Source organism: Equus quagga, chromosome 14 (genome assembly GCF_021613505.1).
Source record: "Equus quagga isolate Etosha38 chromosome 14, UCLA_HA_Equagga_1.0, whole genome shotgun sequence".
Lineage (NCBI taxonomy): Eukaryota > Metazoa > Chordata > Mammalia > Perissodactyla > Equidae > Equus > Equus quagga.
The window spans coordinates 85,888,959-85,912,367 of NC_060280.1; the positions used below are offsets into that span (position 1 = coordinate 85,888,959).

Genomic DNA, 23,409 nt, shown 5'->3' on the forward strand with positions numbered 1-23,409 from the left:
TCCAAATTTTGTTTTAAGCCTTTTAATATTAATGGAGAAGACACTGAAGATGGTAGATTTTTGGTGTCCTCTTATGGCCTTTTTTCCTTTTTCTTCTTTTTGCTTTATCCTAGAAATTAGTGATGAGTTAGATATTCCCTGGAGGGTTTGCAAGCTCTTTGAGATAAGGGAAATGGGTGGAACCTGAACTGCCTCTAGAGCTGCATTTCTAGTCTTGCAAGGATTTTTTAAAGGATACTTGCTCTTAATTTCTCAGAAATTGGCTTGTAACTCAAATGGCATTCTAGGTTGATCTGCCTGTCTAACTACATTGCAAAGGCACAGAGAAACCACTGAAGTTTTCTCCAAGATAGAGTTTCTGGGGCATGTTTGCCTTATCAGTTTCTAACACCCCAATATCTACAAGCATTTTGAGAGGAACAGGGCATGCTTTGGGATTGGAAAAGGACAAGTGAACTTTGAACCTCCTTCTAGAGCCATAACCCTGGCCCTGCAGGGATTTGCAAGACAGAAATGATTGTTTCCAGCTCCCCAAAGAACTGGAAAGAGGTTGACCTTACCTTTCAGCTACATTTTTAAATTTAGGAGTTTTTACAATTTAAAGATCCATGCTCTGACCTTTGATGAGTGAGATCTTAACTGCTCAACCTGTACCCACCAATATTGCAGCCTTTTTTGGCTTCCAAGATATCCCGTAGCAACAGCTTCCACCTTACATGCATACTTCATATGCGGGGCCTACAGCAAGGTTTACTCTAGGCCCACCCAGACAACAGACTGATAGAGATGCCTGCATTTTGCTCTATGGTTTTCCCTTTTTATGACATATGACACAACAAAAGACAAGGAAAAATAGTGACTGTCTCTGGGAGGAGAAAGATCAATAAACTAATGAGTACTCAGTAGCTTGTACTACTTACTTGTAGCTGAAAGTCGCCCAATTTGGGAGAATGCAGCCAAAGGGGCTACAGGTCAGGATCAAATTGGCATTTCCCGTTGTTTCAGAATTTAGACACAGCTGGTCAAAAGTATATTTATGCTGCAGCTAGAATCAGATCATGAAAATTTCAAGCATCCCTGAAATCAAGACCCTAACAATGAAGGCCCAGCCAAGGCTTTCTTCTAATGGCCAATGTGATTCCCCTGAGGCTGATGGCAGTTTGGTAAGACTCTTAGCCACAAACGAGTGAAACCCTCATTTCTGCTCTACTATCTTTGACCACAAAATGTGGGGTGTAATCATATTTTTGTCTGACCGTATTTTGGGACTCCCATCCCCAACCTGATGGTTATTAAGCCAAACGCTCAGGACACAAACAAGCTTGGTAAGATTCTTCTGTTCTCTGTAAATATTTACAGCCTCTGGAAACTTTCAGTCGAAAGGTGGAGCCCTGGACTCCTTAAAGATTAGAGATTTTTCCTTGTTCTTTGGTTTGGAGGCTCAAAAAGAGCCCCAAATGGCCAGTGTAATTTTAAATTATCCCAGGTTATCTTGCCAGCTGTTTACAGTTATCCCCATTTTAGGGGGCTTTTCCCAAAGTGGCCACAACAAACAAGGCAATTTCCAGAGGGAGTTTGTTATGATCACTGAGAAACTCAGTCCCCAAACAGGTAATTTTAACAAATAAAACAGTCAGACATATACAAACATGAACAGACACCAAAATCCAATACTCTGCAACTCTAAACTAGGATACTCTGGGGCTCTAACCCAGAGATCAGGACTCTAACCTGATCGTTTTGAGTGCCCTAGTGGCTTTAACCCCTTTATATTGTCTCTCACAATCCTGGCCTTGGGACTTTAACCCAGCAACCAAATCTCACCAGTGAGGCCTCTAACCCACTATCCTGATGAGATAGTAGACAATTTTAGGCACAAGTGTGTTTTAATGAGGCCACTCATCCAAAAGACATCTGATCCAGGAACCTACTCCAGATGTGAGCCCACTGACCCACCAGAAGTAGCTGTTTGTCTTCCCACGAAAGGGAGCATTAGGAGGCAGCCAGGGTTGGCACAGGAGAACAGGAAAGGCAGATCCCCAAGACAAAGGGAGCCTTATCAGCTGCTAGAGACTTAGCCAACAGGTCACCCATCAACTGGCCACAAGCAGGACTTAAAGTCCCATCTAGGGTGCCGGATTTCTGTTGCCACACAAGGGGCGTGATCTGCTCGCCATGAGACAAAAGCCAATAGTCAAGAGGTGAGATGGTGGCAGAGAAAGGGCGTTTTCTTACAGCTTGCTAGCAAGGGGGGAGATGGCTGTCTGAAAGAACCATCTTAAGGGGGCACAGAATCTTGAAGCAGTTACATAGGCTAGTGGGTTCTAGTCGGGGGGGGGGGGGGGGGGGGCGGTTTAGGAATGTAGATCCTCTGGTGTTACAGACTGGGCGTTGCCACACCAGATCTTTCCGTTTCCATTGATGATGGCTGTCAGCATAGACTCTCTGTTTGGGGGTCATCACATTCCTAAGGAACTCAAAGAAGAAAGTTATTATCTTATGACAGCTGGGAGGTATATGCATAAGCAGGGGTCATAAAATCTCCAGAGCAGTTAGATCTCCTGGAGGGTGCATATATATCCAGCTGGGTTAGTCAGAGGTCATCTGAAGTTACAATATGGTTTCTTTTCTACAATATGGCTTCCATTGTGTCAATCTTATCGTGAGCCGGTATCACCATCAATTCCAATCCTAGGTACTTACTTTTGTGTGTGTGTGGTGAGAAAGCTTAATCCCTTGTCTTAGCAAATTTCAGGTATACAAATTGTAGATGTATATCAAATCTTCACATTGTAATCTTTAAATATAGACAATTTTATTAGTTATATCTCAATAAAGCTGGGTGTGGGGGAAGAGTTTCCAGGTGCATCCCACATTTACATAACAACTCATTACTTTCCTTATATCAGTGAAAATAGGAATAAATTGCCTGAGATCCATATATTATAGCAACTAACATTTGAAAGGTCCTAGGGAAATGGGCAAAAACTAATCTAAAATAAATTTCCTTCCAGTGTAAAATTAAAGTCCTGAGACTTTGATGAGTGCATGTCACACCCTATAGGACTGAGAAGAGTCCCTGAGTCCTGGCTAGGCCTTTGGCATTCAAACTTCCCTCCAGGGCTGATTGTTCTCTGATTCTTTAAGTACCAAATGAGTGGGGTAAGGAGGGATGGGTGGAAGGCTCATCATTAGCAAGGATCACAGATTAAAATGGAGCTTGACTCTTTGTTACAGACAGTGAGGTCACATTCAAGTGCATTTCTAAACAAGGGTCATAGTTCCATGAGTGGCCTGGCAGCCTTATGACAAGCCAGTGACACCTAGAGGACGTAGACCCTCTTGTTTCAGTGTGGCCTGGGTGATTCTCATGATTTGTACTTGCTCCATTTGAAACTCAATCAGGAGTTCCCAGTGCACACCAGATGCCCATGAGTTCACAAAGACCTGAGTGAAAACAAAAGAGGCACCCCCAGCCCAGAAAAAAGTTCTCTGTAAATGCAGACATGCCGGTTGAGTCAGGTTCCAGCCACCAGCCTAGGCTGGTTCCACTGGGCCCTGCAGTAACCTACCTACTGTCACTCTGGCAGGGAGGTGCCTTCTGAACTGTGCAATCAGGAGAGCCACTGGAGCAGGTGGGTGGGGTGATGCACCATGTCTATGTAGACACCCCTTATAGCTCCTGCCATTCTCCAGATCGACTGTTACCTGCCTTAACAGTCCTTGGTGACTGCCAAAGCCTCTGTAATGCTGTGATTTGCACTGACCATGGGAGTCATTGGAAGGACTCATGGGGACTCAGGGAACTTAGAAATGGTGAGGGTGCTGCTCCAGGGTGAGGAGATGGGGAGGAGGGGCTGGTCGGATCCAGCCATGGTTGGACTTAGCCTCCCTTCAGTCAACTCCACAGTCTGTGGACTCGAGTCTGAAGGTGGCCCCTGGTCAGACCTCAGCCCCCTCTGGACTGCATCTTGGGGGCTGAGCCAGCATCCAGGACCTTGGGTGTCCTGTCTGTCACTGTGGATGGTGACATCAGCTCCAGAGGCTCTCTGGGCAGCTCTGTCCCCTCACCCTCATGTCTATCCAGATTGTGTGGTGACCACTGGGAGGCTCATCAGGGGCAATTGTAACTCAGTCTTCGGGGATCATGTATAGGAAGTGCTGTGGTCTGTGGGGTCTTCAGTGTCTCCTTTTCTCCCCAGAGGGCACCCATTTTCTCCTGAGTTTTCCAGATGTTTGGGGAGCAGGGTCTCAAATCCATTACTCTCTTCTTCCAGCCTGACTCTTCTTAGGGCTGACAATAAGTCTAAAGTTTTAGATCTCTCCCCACATTTCCAAAGCCAACTTCCCCTCCTGATTCACAGCATTGTTATCAAATCTTCATCCTCCATGGTGTATTTCAAACAGTCCCATTATTTTAACTGTTTATCATTATTTCCCAGAGCCATGGATAGATCTTTTTTAAACATTATATTTGTTGTGGATATTTTACATGAGAGGAAAGCAGAGAATAACCACCTGGAACTACACTGCAGGAAATCTTTGTGCCTCTCCCCCAGGATCTTTCTGTGCACAGACATCCTATGGGAAGACCTTTGGGTGGAGATTCCTCTTGAGGAACTTTCCTGGATGATCTGTCCCATTAGCACTGCCCCTCCCTAGCTTTGTGACCCAGAAAAAATTTATTCCCTTATTTAAGTCTACATTTTTCATTAAGGGTAAATATACTTAATCAATAGGACTTGGAAGACAGTATAAAATACTTCCAAACAGGCAACAAAAAGGTGGATTTCAGAAAAATAATATTCCTATGTTACATCCCATTTGTTAAGAATACTAGTTGCACTCATTCTTCCCCTGAACATGTGTAGTAAGTTTCTGAGGTCTGTTCTTTACTTTTGGATGTTATTAAATGAAATTCCAGGGCTTAGACATGTAGACCACAAGTGTTGAAGTGTGATTTCTTGCCATGGAAATAATGTCACCACAGGACCAGGAATAGAATTTTCCCAAAATATGCATCTTTAGCATAAGGGGTATTTTGAGCTGATGGTTATTAAAAGACAGCAGACACAGGAAAAGGTCTGAAAACCTAGTAGAAGTTACCCTTTTGTAAGGGAAATTTACATTATAAGAGAAATGTCCCTTTGTAAGGGTGCCTCCCTCTCTGTTCAAGGAAGGTCAGGATGACTCTAGATCTCTAGAAACTCCTATCAATGGAGAAGGCAGTGACTTAAAGCTGCATTACAACTTTACCCTTGTTTACTCTGCTTTTCCTGGTAACCTCCCATCACTAACCCCATCTTAGCAACAGGAGGTTAAAGCTGTTTTTCAGGGAAGGTGAGCCAGTCAGGAGCCTGTGCAGAAGACAATGTTTTGATCTGCCAGTCAGACCTCATCCTGCCAGGGCTTCTGCATGGCAGCTGGCCCTCCCTGCTCCCTTAGAGCTTACCCACTACTTTGGGTGGGGGAGACAGAGTTGAGAGCCTGTCTTTCTGTCTTCTTGTCAATTGATTGCACAATAAACTGTTTCTTCTTTCAAAGACAGGTGTGCCATGGTGTCGGCTTCTGTGCACATCGGGTTGCAACCCTTGCTCAGTGACAGTAATAGTTACTGACTTTTTCCTAAAAGGAGTAGATGTTTTGGGTTTTCTAATGGAAATAGTAAAAGTGTTTTATAATTTTCTTCCTATTTTCCACAGAAAGGATGGCTTAAGTGACTTTGCTGGATTATTCAAACACAGGGTTTGTGTCATTTGAAGTAACAGTGATGTTCCAGAGCATCTCCAATGGGAAGCAGAGGCCTGCAGTCAAAGGCTCAAGCTAAGGGCCCCTTGGGCCTGCAGAGGGAAGGCCTTGAAGGCCCAGTTGTTCTTCCTGGGGAGCCTCCCCCTGCAGATGTCCTACTGCTCACACCCCTGTGGAAGGAGCCTTTATCCTGAGAGGAGCTGCAGAGCCCTGGAAAGATGGGGGTGCACATGCTCATGGGGTTGGGGAGTGATGCCCTGTCTGGGGTTGTAACTGTGGTTCCTTAGGCCTGGACATTTTAAACATTGTTTGAGTTTTGCACCCACACTGTAGTTGCAGTGAGATTATAATCTGTGCACATTGAGAAAGTCTGTGAAGATCAGGTGTTCCGTCCTGTAGACAAAGTGTTCATGAATTTGGAGTTCATGTGGGTCAGAAGCTTAAACTGAATCCAGCTGAGGTCCCCTCACTTGTGAGAATGGGAGCAGGGGTGAGGAAGTGCTTCCATGCTCACAGGAGAGGGGAGGGTATGTAGGGCCCCCAAGAATTCATTCCTGTGCCTGCTCAGGTGTCCCCTCTGTTCTTCACCAGGGACTGACCCACTCTAGGAGTGATATCTCAAACCAGAAGTGTTTAGACCATAAATTTGGGAATATGGTCAACTTTTTGAATGGGTTTTCCTTCTGAACTGTAGGCAAGCAGGCTGTTTCTATGAGCTGATTCAAGTATTTATGTTTCTGTCCTTGGATTCCTTTATCAATTGAAGGTTGAAGCCCTTTGATTCTAGTTTCCATTTGCACTTGGGATTTTAAAATGTAACTTGACTGAGTGATATTATGTGAGGAAGGCAAGAAAATTGTGGAACCAAATAGATTTTTTTTTGCCAATCATCTTTTTTGTTTCGTCATTCTTCTCCCAAGAGCCCCCCCAGTACATAGTTGTATATTTTAGTTGTAGGTCCTGCTGGTTGTGAGAAATAGAATTTCTTGTTCCATTTAGACAAGAGAACCTCAAAATGTGAGATGGGTGTACTTAAATTCTCACATGCATTTTCCAATTTTAGGTCAGTTTTTGTGTGTCCATTTCCCTAGAGAGCCTTGACATTTAAAAGGCTAAACTATTCCTAGGCAAAAGAATTCCTGTCTTAAAGGACATGAGGAAAAAGCACATGAATTTCTATTTTCATTGATATGAGGAAACATGTAACAGCTTATGTAAATCTTTAGAACTCCAAGGTTATTGCAGGAATTAATTGCAAACCCCAAATGTATAATAATGTGCTACTCCTTCCTGAAAATATCCCCAGTGTGAAATATAGTGGAGGGACAAAGTATAGTGCCCTTTTTCCTTTTCATTAGAAAGGGATTTGTAATCTTTCTATTGTCTTCAATTTTATATCCATTAGTGTCTAAAGGATTAAATCTTGGAGTGAGTTCCCATGTAGAAACATTAAAATTAAATTAATTTTAAAAGCAAAAGTTAATTAAAAACAATGACTAAGCATAGGAAAATATAGTGTATATAAATTTATCTCATTTTAAATAAAACTTGCACGAGAAGGTTAAACAATTCCTAAGAGAGGTGACATCAGCATCATGGCGGAGTGAGCTTGCCCGGGACTCTCTCCCCTCCAAAATACAACAAAAAGGAGCAACCATATTCCAACAGAAAATACTGTAAAAGCACAGGAATCCATGGAGAGTCACGGCAGCCACATGACAGAGGGTGGAGAGGCTGGAGCCCCCCTCAGAGGAGCTGAAACAGGGTAAGAGAGAACTTCACTCCCTCCCCTAAAGACTGGAATCACTGCCGTGGGAGGCTCCGTGAGGGAAGAAGCAGTGGAGGGGTTGCGTGTCCATGGGATCACCCACAACTCCCTAGGGCCCTTGAAGCCTAGAGGGAAGCCGTCTAATGGGGCAAAAGCTTTCACATGGGGTTACCTCATCAAGTCAAGGCCCCAGGAGACCAGATGGCAAGAGCTGATCAGGAAACCAGGGACTGCACGCTAGAGAAAGTACCCCTCCTCTGGCACCATGCCACACCATCTTGGCTGAAGGCGGAGGGCTCAGAATACATGGCTCTCAATCCCCTTCCAGTGCTGATAGGTTGTAACTGCAACCGAATAATATCACAATGGGAAAACCGCATTCTTCCAGCATCAGGCAATTCATCAAATCTCCAGAACAGAGAGAAAACAATAAATACCCAGAATTCAGTCCTGAGGACTCAGAAATAAATAAACTAAACAACAATGAGTTCAAAATAGCTATTGTCAAAAAACTCAATGAGGTAAAAGAGAATATAGAAAAACAATTTAACGAGTTCAGGAGCTACTTTATGAAAGAGATTGAAACTATAAAGAAGAATCAATCAGAAACACTAGTGATGAAAGACACAATGGAAGAGATAAAACAAAGTATGGATTCCCTGAATGCTTGTGTGGACACCATAGAGGAGAAAATCAGCATAATCAAAGATAGACATATTGAATTGCTCCAGACAGAGGAGGAGAGAGAACTGAGACTGAAAAGAAATGATGAAAGTCTCCAAGAAGTATCCAACTCAATGAGGAAATGCAACATAAGAATTATAGGTAGTCAAGAAGGTGACAAGAAGGAGAATAGAGCAGAAAGCATGCTCAAAGAAATAACAGCAGAGAACTTCCCACATCTAGGGAATGAAGGGAAATGTGTGTGGAGGAAGTTTTCAGATCTCCTAGATTTGTCAATGTAAAAAGACCTACTGCAAGGCATATAGTAATATAACTGGCAAAAATGGATGACAAAGAAAGAATACTCAGGGCAGCAAGGCAGAAGAAAATAACCTACAAAGGAACCCCTATCAGGCTTTCAGCAGATTTCTCTGCAGACACCTTACAAGCTAGGAGAGAATAGAATGACATATTCAAAACTTTAAAGGATAAAAATATTCAGCAAAGAATACTGTATTCAGCAAAAATGTCCTTCCAATATGAGGGAGAAATTAAACCTTTCCCAGACAAACAAAAGCTAAGGAACTTCGTAGCCATGAGACCCCCCCACCCCCCAGAAATCCCCCAAAAGGCCCTCATACCTGAAAAAGAAAAAAAGGGAGAAAGGGGTACAAAACACACAGTAAGGAGACACATGCATAGAATCAGAATAAGGTAGCAAATATTCAACTATAGCATTAGGCTAAAGGGGAAGAAAACACCAAAAACAAAGACAATCTTGTCACTTTAACCACAAGCTCACAACACAAGTTGGAATAAGATATGAGAATAATAACTTAGGAGGAGAGGAAGAAAGGGACTAAATCAGTTTAGACTAAGGAAATAAGAGGCCATCAGAAAATGGACTATGTTATGCACAAGATTCTGAATACAGACTTCAGGGTAGCCACTAAACTAAAAAGTGGAGCAGAGACACAAAAAATAAATAAGGAAAAAACAAAGAAACACATCATAAAAAACTGCATAATTCAATGGGTAGACAAAAACACACAAGACAAGACACAAAGGAAATGCAGGAAAACCAGAAAATAAATGATATAATGACAGCATTAAGCCCTCATACATCAATAATCATGCTCAATGTAGACGGATTGAGCTCTCCAATAAAAAGACACAGAGTGGCAAAGTGGATAAAAGAACAAGATCCAACAATTTGTTTCCTCCAGGAAACACACCTCAGCTCCAATGACAAACACAGGCTCAGAGTGAAAGGGTGGAAGACCATACTCCAAGCTTATGGCAAACAAAAGACAGCAGGTGTCACAATACTTATATCAAAGTAGACTTCAAGATAGGGCAGGTAAAGAGAGAAAGAGGGGCAATATATAATGATCGAAGGGACACTCCATCAAGAAGAAATAACACATAAATATCTATACACCCAACACAGGAGGAACAAAGTTCATAAAGCAACTATTAGCAAACTTAAAAGTAGATATTAAAAACAACACAATAATAATAGGGGACCTCAACACCCCACTCACATCATTGGACAGATCATCCAGACAGAAAATCAACAAGGAAACAGTGGAATTAAATGAAAAGCTAAACCAGTTGGACTTAATAGACATATATAGAACACTCCATCCAAAAACAGCAGAATACACATTCTTCTCAAGTGCGCACATAACATTCTCAGGGATAGACCATATGTTGGGAAACAAGGCAAGCCTCTGTAAATTTTAAAAAATTGAAATAATAACAAGCATCTTCTCCGATCATAATGCTATAAAGCTAGAAGTTAGTTACAAGAAAAAAGATGAGGAGGAGACAAAGATGTGGAGACTCAACAATATGCTATTGAACAAGCAGTGGATCATGGCAGAAATTAAAGAAGAGATCAAAAAATATCTGGAGACAAGTGAAAATGATAACATGCCATACCAACTCATATGGGTGCAGCAAAAGCCATATTAAGAGGGAAATTCATCGCAATACAGGCACACCTTAACAAACAAGAAAAATCTCAAATAAGCAATTGCAAACTACACCTAACTTAATTAGAAAAAGAACAAGCAAAGCCCAAGTCAGCAGAAGGAGAGAAATAATAAAACTCAGAGCAGAAATAAATGCTATTGAAACAAAAAAGGCAGTAGAAAGGATCAATGAAACAAAGAGCTGGTTCTTTGAGAAGATAAATAAAATTGACAAACTGCTAGCCAGACTTACAAAGAAAAAAAGAGAGAAAGCTCAAATAAACAAAATCAGAAATGAAAGAGGAGAAATAACAACAGACTCCACAGAAATGCAATGGATAATAAGAGAATGCTACCAAAAAGTATATGCCAACAAAATGGATAACCAAGAGGAAACGGATAAATTCTTAGACTCTTCCAACCTCCCAAAGGTGAGTCAAGAAGAAACAGACAATCTGAACAGACCAATCACAAGGAAAGAGATTGAAAAAGCAATCAAAAACATCCCAAAGAATAAAACACCAGGACCAGACGGCTTTCCTGGGGAATTCTACCAAACTTTCAGAGAGGATTTAATACCTATCCTTTGCAAGCTATTCCAAAAAGTTAGGGAGGATGGAACACTTCCTAACACCTTCTGTGAGGCCAACACCACTCTGATACCAAAGCCTGACAAGGACAGCACAAAAAAGGAGAACTACAGGCCAATATTGCTGATGAACATAGATGTAAAAATTCTCAACAAAATTTTGGCAACCTGAATTCAGCAATATACATCAAAAGGATCATACATCACAATCAAGTGGGATTCATACCAGGGACACAGGGATGGTTCAACATCTGCAAATCAATCAACGTGATACATCACATGAACAAATTGAGGAATAAAAACCACATGATCATCTCAATAGATGCAGAGAGAATCTTTGAGAAGATCCAACAGCCATTTGTGATAAAAAACTGTTAACAAAATGAGGATAGAAGGAAATTACCTCAACATCATGAAGGCCATATATGACAAACCCACAGCCAACATCATACTCAATGGGCAAAAACTGAGTGCCATCCCCCTGAGAACAGGAACCAGACAAGGATGCCCTCTATCACCACTCTTATTCAACATAGTACGGGAGGTTTTGGCAAGAGCAATTAGGGAAGAGAAAGGAACAAAAGGAATCCAGATAGGGAGTGAAGAAGTGAAACTCTGGCTGTTTGCAAATGACATAACCTTACATTCGAATACCCAAAAAATCCAGTGGAAAACTAATAGAAATAATTAACAACTACAGTAGAGTTGTAGGATACAGAGTCAACCTACAAAAATCAATTGCTTTTCTATAGTCCAATAACAAACTTACAGAAAGAGAACTCAAAAATATAATTCCATTTGCAATCACAACTAAAAAAATAAAGTACCTAGGGGCCACCTAGTGGCGCAGCAGTTAAGTGCACACGTTCCACTTTGGCGGCCTGGAGTTCGCCGGTTTGGATCCCGGGTGCAGACATGGCACCTCCTGGCAAGCCATGCTGTGGTAGGCGTCCCACAGGTAAAGTAGAGGAAGATGGGCACGGATGTTAGCTCGGAGCCAGTCTTCCTCAGCAAAAAGAGGAGGATTGGCAGCAGTTAGCTCAGGGCTACTCTTCCTCTAAAAAAATTTTTTTTTAAATAAATCAAAAGTACCTAGGAATAAATTTAACCAAGGAGGTGAAGGACTTATATAAAGAAAACTATAAGACATTACTGAGAGAAATTGATAGTGACTTAAAGAGATTCCTTGCTCATGGATTAGAAGAATAAACATAGTTAAAATGTCCATACTACCCAAAGCAATCTACAGATTCAATGCAATCCCTATCAGAATCCCAATGACATTCTTCACGGAAATAGAACAAAGAATACTAAAATTCATATGGGGCAATCAAAGACCCCAAATTGCTAAAGCAATCCTGAAAAAAAAAGAATAAAGCTGGGTATCACAATCCCTGTGATACCCCTGTCACTTAAAAATGTACTACAAAGCCATAGTGACCAAAACAGCCTGGTACTGCTACAAAAGCATGCACACAGATCAATGGGACAGAACTGAGAGCCCAGAAATAAAACCACACATCTACAGTCAGCTAATCTTTGACAAAGGTGCCAAGAACATACAATGGAGAAGAGATAGTGTCTTCTATTGATGCTGTTGTAAAACTGGACAGCCACATGCAAAAGAATGAAGGTAGACCACTATCTCACACCATACACAAAATAAGAAGAAAATATTTCAAAGACTTGAAGATATGACCAGAAACTAAATAACTCCTGGAAGATAATATTGGCAGTACACTTTTTGACATCAAACTTAAAAGGATCTTTTCAAATACCATGTCTTCTCGGACAAGGGAAACAAAAGAAAAAATAAACAAGTGGGAATTCATCAGACTAAAGAACTTCTGCAACGCAAAAGAAACTAGGATCAAAACAAAGAGACATCCCACCAATTGGGAGAAAATATTTGTAAATCATGTATCTGAGAAGAGGTTAATCTCCATAATATATAAGGAGCTCACACAAAAGAACAATAAAAAAGCAAACAACCCAATCAAAAAGTGGGCAGAGGAGAGGAACAGACATTTTTCCAAAGAAAATACACAAATGGCCAATAAACACATGAAAAGATGTTCAACATCACTAATCATCAGGGAAATGCAAATCCAAACTACACTGAGATACCACCTTACACCTGTTACAATGGCTAAAAATGGCTAAGACTAAAAATAACAAATATTGGAGAGGGTGTGGAGAGAAGAGACTCCTCACACACTGCTGGTGGGAATGCAAACTGATGCAGCCACTATGGAAAACAGTATGGAGATTCCTCAAAAAACTAAAAATAGAAATACCATATGACCCAGCTATGCCACTACTGGGTATCTACCCAAACAATTTGAAATCAACAATCCAAAGTAACATATGTACCCCTATGTTCATTGCAGCACTGTTCACCATAGCCAAGACATGGAAGCAACCCAAGTGCCCATCGACCAATGATTGGATAAAGAAGATGTGGTGTATATGTAGACAATGGAGTAATATTCAGCCAGAAAAAAGAGAAATTCATCCTATTTGCAATAACATGGAAGGACCTAGAGGGAATTATGCTAAGCAAAATAAGCCAGACCGAGAAAGACAAACATTAGATGATTTCACTCATATGTGGAATATCAACAAGTACTGGGACAAAGAAAACAGTTCAGTGATCACCAGGGTAAGGAAGGTGGGGGGTAGGCACAGGGGTGAAGTAGAGCACTTATGTGGTGACAGTTAAGAAATAATGTACAACTGAAATCTCACATTGATGTAAACTATTATGAACTCAATAACAAAAAAGAAAAATTCCTAAGAGAGGAAACTCACTTAAGGAGACTCCCTGCCTGCACGTCCTGCCCCACTCCTCTGCCTGACTTCAGCCTCCCTCACGTGACCGGTGTTGATTACCAGTTGATCATCCTGTTAATGTTTCTTTATAAAAAGACAAGCAAGTACAAATGATTCTTTTTCTCACCCTTGTTTGTTCTTGTAATGAGTGGCCAGGGTCCACATATTTGATGTTTGACTTCTGAAAACTTAAGCATCATCCCTCCCTTTAACCCTAGATACTCTTCTTCTTCTTCGTTTTTGTTTTTTTTTTTAAGATTGGTACCTGAGCTAACCTCTGTCACCAATCTTTTTTTTGCCTTCTTCTTCTCCCCAAAGCCCCCCAGTACATAGTTGTATATTCTAGTTGTAGGTCCTTCTGGTTGTGCTATGTGGGATGATACCTCAGTATGGCCTGATGAGTGGTGCCCTGTCCATGCCCAGGATCTGAACTGGCAAAACTGTGGGCCCCCAAAGTGGAGCATGTGAACCTAACCACTCGGCCATGAGGCCGGCCCCCTCCCCTTTCCCTTGGGCCTTCTTACCTGGACAGGCTGATGAGAAAGCCTGGAGGCTCCTGCACTGTAGGCTGCTGCTTGCTGGGCAGCTCCTCCTGGGTGCTGTGCTGCCCTGTGTTGCATTGCTGACCCCACTAAGCCTGGGTTCTATATAGAGAGGACTGAGTTGACAGATTTGATAATTCCTTGTCCTTTGGAAGCAGGAGTATGAGAATGGGGTCACCCTTAGTGCCGTCCTGGGTCCTGTGTCTTGGGCGGAATCTATCTGTGTATGTAGAATGAAGATGAGACTGAGGCTGGGATCACCTGACGTTTAGGGGAGGCCTGGGGTTACAAGGATGACTATACTCTGAAGTGAGCCCATTAGATGGACGCTCCTTAAAAAGCAATTATTTCAGAGAGAAAGATAAGAGACAGGAAAATTTAGCCAGTAGATGTTGAGATTACAGAAAGCTCACCAGGATCCCTAAGTAACTCTGCTGCTGCTGCCACCCCTGCGTCTATTGCTTCAAAGATCCTGACCCTCTGGGTTATAGTGTGCAACACCCACAGTCTGAGTTCGTCACAGCAAAGGGATTAGTTCAAACCCAATGTCAGCTTGTGTCCCTTAAACTTTATAAAGCAACCAGTTGTCATGGAGGAGGCCTCTGACCCAGATGACAGTGGTGTGAGGCTCTCTGGAGGAGGGCCTTAAGTTGTCCAGAGGCTTCTGGTGCAAGAAATTGTCCTAGGCCCCACACTATATGCCATTAGAGCTGCTATTGTCACCAGGTACTGAGATCTCTTGAAAATAGAGGCTTTCACAAGCACTGAGCATGTGACCCTCTACCAAGATGCCTATTATACCTTAGGTCCTGGAAACAGCATCCTGCCAGCTCAGCCCAGCAACTGACACCTACTTGTGATATGATGGAGGCTAACCTTGGCCCTGTAGCTTATGCCACTTACAGGATGGGAATGACCTTTCTTTCTTCAGTTCATTGAAAGATGATATGATGATGAAGGAGGTCACCCCTCTCCCAAACACCTTGGTTCCCTGGGTAGTTCCTTGGGATTAACTGAGTGCACAGCACTGGAGAGTGCATAGTTTTTAAGGACAACACACATTTGTACATGATGAAGCTCAGTTGAGATTTGCTGCTCTTCATCCCTTTATTGGGATGTCCCTGATGAAGAACAAAATCCCAGGGTCAGCAGAGCTAACCAAACTTCAGGCAGTCATCTTACTACCGGCCAAAAATTGGCCTCATCTGGATATGTTCAGAAACCTTGGCTGATTGTCTAAGAGATGCCCCTTTGTAGTAAAAGAACTCCGGGAATCTCTTTACTCAGAGATACTCAAAATAGAAATCAAGGTAACACTTGTCTGTACATTACTAGTTCTACAATACAAGGACTCACCAGGACACTCGTTATCCCCCTTGGAGTTCCAACACTACTGATAGTGACCATGGCACTTCTCAGAGGATACAGCGCTGTGCTCTCCAAGAAGACAGTTGATGGAAGTTTCCCCTCCCTTATGGGTCTCAGGCTCATAGAGCACCATACTGGCTTATTGAAATAGGTTGAGTGAGAGATTCCTGTTTCAGTCAACAGGGGTGAATTGTAATGAGTCTGTCTTCATCTTTTTCTTTGAAAGACTTCATTTTTTTTCAGAGTAGTTTTAGGTTTACAGAAAAGTTGATCAGAATTTACAGAGTTCCCACATACCTTCTCTCTGCATCCACACAGTTTGCACTTTCACATTTTGTATTACTGTTGTACATTTTTTTATGGTTTCCAACCCTTATTGATTCATTACAGTGCACAGTGCCCATTAGCGTTGACTCTGTGTGTTACACACTGTATGGGTTTTGGCAAATGTGTAATGACGTGTCCCCATCATTTCTGTGTCATAGAGTGTAGTTTCACTTCCCTAAAACTCCCCTGTGCTCCACCTGTTAACTCATCCCTCCCTCCAACCCCCAAATCCTTCACGACCAAGATCTTTCTAGTGGCTCAGGCTTTTGTCTTTTCCAGAATGGAAATCATACACTACATAGTCTTGTCACATTGGCTTCTTTACTTAACAATATACTTTTAAAGTTCCTCCGTGTGTTTTCATGGCTTGGTACCTCATTTCTTTTTATCACTGAACAAAATTTCATTGTATGGATACTCCAGTGTTTCTCTATTCAACACTTGAAGGACATCTTGTTTAAAACTGTCTTGTCAATTATGAATAAAGCGCCTATAAATATTCACGTGTAGGTTTCGTGTGAATGTAAGGTTTCATCTCACTTGGAAAAATACCAAGGAACCTTATTGCTGGATCTTAGTCTATGTAGGCACTGCTTTTGCTCATCCAAGAACCTTTGGTATGGTTATGTTTTCATTTCATTAAGTTCAAAATTATTTTTCATTTCTCTGGAGACTTCTTTTATTCTACATATATTCACAAATGTATTGCTGAATCTCCATATATTTGGGGGTTCTCCAACTGTCTTACTGTTATTGACCTCTATATGAATGCCTAGGTGGTGTTAAACCATATTTTGTATAATTTCTGTCCTTTCAAATTTGTTAAGGTGTGCTTTTTTTCCCCCAGAAGGTGGTTTGTCCTGGTGAATGTTCCATGTGAGCTTGAGAAGAATGTATATTCTGCTGCTGTTGTATGAAGTAGTCAATATTTGAGTACAGTAAAAGCCAGTTGTTTCATGTTGTTATTCAGTTCACCTCTGTCCTACCTCATTTTCTGGCTGCTGGACTTCATAATTTATGATAAGAGCATTTTGAATTCTCCAACTGTTGAACTGAATTCATTGATTTCTACTTGGATTCTCTCAGTTCTTGCCTCATGTATTTTGTCCCTCTGTTGTTACACGTATACACGTGAAGGATTGCTGTGCCTTCTTGGAGAATAGACCCCTTTATCAGTATATAATGCCCCTCTCTTATCTCTGAATTTTCCTTCGTTTGAAATCTGCATTATCTATAATTCACATCCCTATGCCAGCTTTTTTTTTTGGATCTATGTTTGCATTGAATATTTTTCTCTGTCCCTTACGCTTCATCAGTCTGTGTTTTTATATTGAAATTGGGCTTCTTGTAGACAGTATATAACTCAGTTTTTTAGAAATCTGATATTATTATCTTTCAATAGTACTGAGACCTTTGATGACTAGATAGGTTATTGATACAGCTGAATTAATATTTAGCACCTCTTGCTGTTTTTTATATCTTGCTCTTGTTGTTTGGTTCTTTTTGTCTTCCACCTGTTTTCCACATCCTCTGGGTGAAATTGAGCATTTTATTTGATTCTTTCCCCCCTCGCTTAGCAAGTCAACTACACATTTTTTTTAAAACTCTCTTTTAGTGGTTTCCCTTGAGTTTTTAATACGTTTATAACTAACAGACCTTTGCAGCCAAATAACACTATACCATGTCACTGTGTGCAAGTACTTCATAACACTATTCCTAATTTCCCCTCTGTGCCTTGTCACATTGCTGTCACATTTATTGTCACATTTATTTCACTTGTCCATAAGTTTTTTCATTACCAAATAAATACATTATTGCTAATATTGTGTCATCTATTATATTAATTACAGATATATAAAAGGTATTTTACGTTCATTTTTTCCCATTCTACTCCTCTACCTTTATCATTTACAATCTGATAGTTTTTTGAACATTTTATTCAAAGTATGTGTACTCATGACAAATTTCCTCAATTTTTGTCTCAAAAAGTCCTTAGTTTTTCTTTTGAAGGATAGTTTTCCCTCGACTGGAATTCTAGGAGAGTGGTTTTCTATTTTCAGCACTTTAATTATTTCACTCTACTCTGTTCTTGTTGCATGGTTTTTGGAAAGAAGTCCAATTTGGTACCCAAGGTGTGTTTCTTCTCTGGCATTTTTCAATATATTCTTTGTCATTGGTTTCTCTCTAGTTTGAGTGTGATATCCTTGAGTGTGCACTTTTGTAGTTTATCATGTTTAGTGTGCTCTGAGCTTCCAGGATGTGCACTTTGCTGTCTATCACTAATTTTAGGATATTTTGGTGATTATTATTTCACTTGTTTCTTCTTTTACTTTCTCTTCTTTTCCTTCAGGTATTCCCATTATGTATATTTTAAACCTTCTATTAAAGAGGATTGTCCTAGGCTTCATTGATATTGTGTTCTGTATTTTTTGTGGGTTTTTTTTTTTTTTGCCTTAGTGATAATATTTGTTTCATTGCATGGCATTTCTCTCATTTCCCAACATGCTCTTGACCCTGTTATTACAGAGTAATACAATAAAATGTGATCACAGTAAAAACGTGGAAATTCCTACAAAATAGATCCCCACAGCTGTCAGTCTTATGCACCCTACTCTACATATATGTGTGATGTTTTAGGACTCAGTAGCCATTGAGGATGTGACTGTGAACTTCACCGTGGAGGAGTGGGCCTTACTGGATCCTTCACAGAAGAAACTCTACAGAGATGTGATGTTGGAAACCTTTAGGAACCTGGCCTCAATAGGTAAGAATGAGGACATTGCTTCACTGCATCAATTAGAGAGCAAGTGTTTCTTGCCTTCAACATTGTTCCAAGATGAATGGAAAGGAGAGATGTTGCTAAATAAACTAGAAATGGTCATAGTTCATCATAGACTTAGAATCTAAAAATTTTTCTGTAATTTCTAATACTTTGGAATCAACTTTCTGGGTCTGCATTTCAGGAAAAACATGGGAAGATTATGATACTGAAGATCAGTGCAAAAACCAGGGGAGAAAACTAAGGTGAGTCATACTCACAATAGTAAGTAGTATCTCATGTGAGAATCCTGGTATGTTATTTGAAAATGAATGAAACAAATAAAAAACCCTTGGTTCAAATTTAGCTGGTCTTAGAAAATTTTCACCAAATATACTTTCTGAAATGTGATGTGGAGTTCAGCTTTTACAAAATGGTTCAGTTGGGAACAGTTTTGGTAATCCCTATATATGACTATCACTGTTTGGATAATATCAGGGCTGAAGTCCTCTTGCAGAGAATTCAGTTTCCAAGAATTCAGACAAAGCAGAAAACCTAAGCTTTTCCTATAAATTATAATAATTATAACAAATATAAGATCATTAATAAAGAAATCATTATTAATCTGCTCATTTTTTACAGAAGTCATATGGAATTGAGACTCTGTGCAAGTGAAGAGGGTAGTCAATGTGGAGAAAATTTCAGCCTCATTCCAAATCTCAAGCTGAACAAGAAAACTACAGGAGCAAAACCATGTGAGTGCAGTGCATGTGGAAAAGTCTTCATGCATCATTCATCCCTTAATAGGCACATAAGGTGTCACAATGAACACAAACCATATGACTATCAAAAATATGGAGAAAAGCCATATAAATGTAAGGAATGTGGGAAAGCCTTCACTTTTCCCAGTGTTCTTCGAATACATGAAAGAACTCATACTGGAGAGAAACCCTATGAATGTAAAAAATGCAGTAAAGCATTCACTTCTTCCAGGTCTCTTCGAATACATGAAAGAACTCACACTGGAGAGAAACCCTATGAATGTAAAAAATGCAGTAAAGCATTCACCTTTTCCAGTTCTCTTCGAGTACATGAAAGAATTCATACTGGAGAGAAACCCTATGAATGTAAGGAATGTGGGAAAGCCTTTACAGCTCCCTCAAGCCTTCGATCACACATGATTTTTCACACTGGTGATGGACCTTATAAATGTAAGGAATGTGAGAAAGTATTCATTTCTCCCAGTGCATTTCAAATTCATGAAAGAAGTCACACTGGAGAGAAACCCTATGAATGTAAAAATTGTGGCAAATCATTCAGTCATCCGAGTACTCTTCGAATGCATGAAAGACGTCACACTGGAAAGAGACCCTATAAATGTAAGGAATGTGGGAAAGCCTTTATTGCTCTCACAAACCTTCGAGTACACATGATCACTCACACTGGAGTTGGACCTTACAAATGTAAGGAATGTGGGAAAGTTTTCATTCATCCCAGTTCATTTCAAATACATGAAAGGAGTCACACTGGTGAGAAACCCTATGAATGTAAAGAATGTGGGAAAGCCTTTAGTCTGTACACTAACTTAAAAAAACACAAAAGAACTCACACAGGAGGGACACCCTTTATATGTAAGGAATGTGGTAATGCTTTTATTTCACTTCGTGTTTTACAAATACATGAAAGAAATCACACTAGAGAGAAATTCTATGAATGTAAAAAATGCAATAAAGCACTCACTTCTTCTAGTTCTCTTCGAAGACATGAAAGAAATCACACTAGAGAGAAACCCTATGAATGTAAAAAATGCAGTAAAGCATTCTGTTATCCCAGTTCTCTCCAGGTACATGAAAGAATTCATACAGGAGAGAAACCCTATGAATGTAAGGAATGTGGGAAAGCCTTTATAACCCCCTCAAGCCTTCGATCACACATGATCTTTCACACTGGAGATGGACCTTATAAATGTAAAGAATGTCAGAAAGCATTTATTTCTCCCAGTGCATTTCGAGTACATGAAAGAAGTCACACTGGAGAGAAACCCTATGAATGTAAAGAATGCAATAAAGCATTCAGTTGTACCAGTTCTCTTCGAGTACATAAAAGAATTCATACAGGAGAGAAACCCTATAAATGTAAAGAATGCAGTAAAGCCTTTACTTCTTCCAGTTCTCTTCGAGTACATGAAAGAATTCACACAGGAGAGAAACCCTATGAATGTAAAGAATGTGGGAAAGCCTTTATAGATCCCTCAAGCCTGCGATCACACAAGATGATTCACAGAGAAGATAGACCTTATAAATGTAAGGAATGTGAGAAAGCATTCATTTATCCCAGATTACTTCAAAGACATGAAAGAAGTCACACTGGGGAGAAACCCTATAAATGTAAAGAATGTGGGAAAGCCTTCAGCTCTCATCAAAGTTTCCAAATACATAAAGGAAATCATAGTGGAGAGAAAAAATATGAATGTGAAAAATGTAGTAAAGCATTTAGTTTTCCCAGTTCTCTTCGAAGACATGAAAGAACTCATACTGCAGAGAAACCCTATGCATGTCAGGAAAGTGGGAAAACTTACTTCTCATGAAAACTTTTAGGGATAATCAAGAAGACACACTAGAGGGAAAACCACATAAATGTGTTGAATGTGAGCGAGACTTTCGTCATCTGAGTTCTTTCTGAAGGCATGAAAGGAATCACTTGATAAAAACCTCTTGAATGCAAACAATGTCAGAAAGACTTCAAATGGCCTGCATCATTAAATGTGAAACTCCTACCAAAAAGAAACATAAGTGTAAGTCATATGAGAAAGCTTGATGGAATTTTACTTGTGTATGATGTTCTAGAAAACATTCAACGTGAAAGAGTAGTTTTAAAAGTTGTAAATATATTGTGTTTACCAAGCCTCTCTCTTAAAGTGCAACATTGGATTGTGGATTTCCATTAATCGCTTTCAGAAATGAATACTGAGGTGAGATAATTCTTCATGTCATCATGCATCAATAGTACATAAGATTGTACTATAAGTACATAAGTACATGTACTTAGTGTTTTTTACTTAAATCAATTAATTATATTTTCTCTTTAATTTTTTATAATGTTTTAATTGTTCTGTGTTAAGGGGCCATTGAAAAATGACAGTTTGTGATGGTTGGGATGTTACTACAGGCCTTGTACTGCAGTTCCTGGATATGCCTAATATGATGTATATATTCTTTTCTTAGAGAAAACTCCTTTTTCAGGTGGTGGGTATAGGAGCCTATTTTTATTTTCCATACTATTAAACAGTTGGAATAAATTTTTATGTGTGGCAAGTTTATCAAAGAGTATAGTTTCATGTGAATTCTTGTTTTCATATTTGGACGTTTGCTCTTTGTCCTTCCTTCTGATTGGTATTTGATGAATAGACTTTGAATTACATAGAAACCTATGATAGGACAATAAAATCTAGAGCTGGACATATCAGCCCTGTATTATCTTATGTGAGTGAGGGTAATAATAAGAATTAGAACTTTAAGAATCCACCACCTTTTTGGGTGTATTTTCCACTGATGTTTTCACATTTCACATCAAAGATACATTAGAGTTAGGACTTTTTCTTAAGGCCTCTTCTGTCCACCAGGAAATAATTCAAACTTTCATGCTTGGGAATATTCTCTGACTCTCCTCTTCTCTAGATGATATCTGTATAAGGTCTAATTTGTGTAGGAAACACTTATGCTGTTAATAGTGCTAGTGAGGCTGTTTTCCTGATTCACCGTGGCATCTACAATGGGGCATAAAAAAGTCTCGGGAGTTCATTTCTCTGCTGCATTGTGCAGTGGCTGCCTTGACCCAGTTCTTCCATGTGAGAACAGTCACATTTCTCATGTCACAAAGACTATGTGTGTTTCCCATTAGTTGTAGCTGAATGTATTCCCTCAATATGTTTTCAGTAATGTTTGATGGTATGTCATTAAAACTATGTGCATTTCTCAGTGAAATGAACATTTCTGTAGTTGTTACATTGATATATTTTATCAACTGTTTTCTAAGCCATGGTATGTTAATAACTATTATTTTGGTTTTCATTTCTTCAAAGAATATATTAAAATCAATTTTAATTATGGATTTTCAGATATATTTTCCAATTTTCTTCACTTAATCACATTATGAGTCAATCTTATCATGTGCATGCAAATTCAGATATATTTTCCAAAGGCAAACCTTGTTTTTTATTCTTTTATACTTATAATCTTTGTCATGAGTGTAAGTTCTCATTTATTCTTAAGCCAAAACTTAAAAATTATGTTTTTTCAGTGCCCACTTGCCAGTGACCTGCAAGATTGCACCTGTAGTCAGAGAGAAGTTTAGTGAATTCTAGTAAAAAGAACCACAGACCATAGAGGACTGTGCGGTGTAATAGTAACAGGGTGCTCAGAAGAACTTCTTACAAGATTTTGGCTTGTGTGAGGTGATTTGATTGTCATTCAAGGAAGCAAGTCATTTTCTGTATTGAATGCTGTGAGGAGGTAAACTTAATTCTATCTTTGATAATCCTAATCATTGTTTTCTAGAAGGCAGAAACAATGCAGTGGAGCTAAAGTTAATTTGTAAGACGTTCCAGTTAGTCCTTTTAGTAAGAAGAAGAGAATATTAGTCATTTTTATAATTTGAATTTTATCTTTTGTCATTTTCACTGGTGTGGTTACAAAATATTTTAGTTTTGTCTTGGTAACTGTGTACCTTTGCAAAAGGATGTGTGTGACATTTTTCTCTTCGGTAGGATAAGACTTGGCCTTGCAGTGGATGCAGCCAGCTCCTGGCCCTCTGGAACAGCTTTGCCTTTCCTACTTATT

The 23,409-nt window shown here is 39.9% G+C and overlaps 1 protein-coding gene across 1 annotated transcript in view; it reads left to right on the forward strand.

Moving 5' to 3' along the window:
* The window catches only part of LOC124252018 (zinc finger protein 709-like), a 42,549-nt gene extending 19,943 nt beyond the window's left edge, over positions 1-22,606 (forward strand). Inside the window, exons 2-4 of the mRNA XM_046685090.1 lie at positions 18,451-18,577; positions 18,777-18,837; positions 19,214-22,606. Of these exons, the coding sequence (XP_046541046.1) occupies positions 18,451-18,577; positions 18,777-18,837; positions 19,214-21,158 (2,133 nt within the window). The 3' untranslated portion in view covers positions 21,159-22,606. The remainder of the gene's footprint in view (positions 1-18,450; positions 18,578-18,776; positions 18,838-19,213) is intronic.
* Positions 22,607-23,409: the final 803 nt, after the last annotated feature.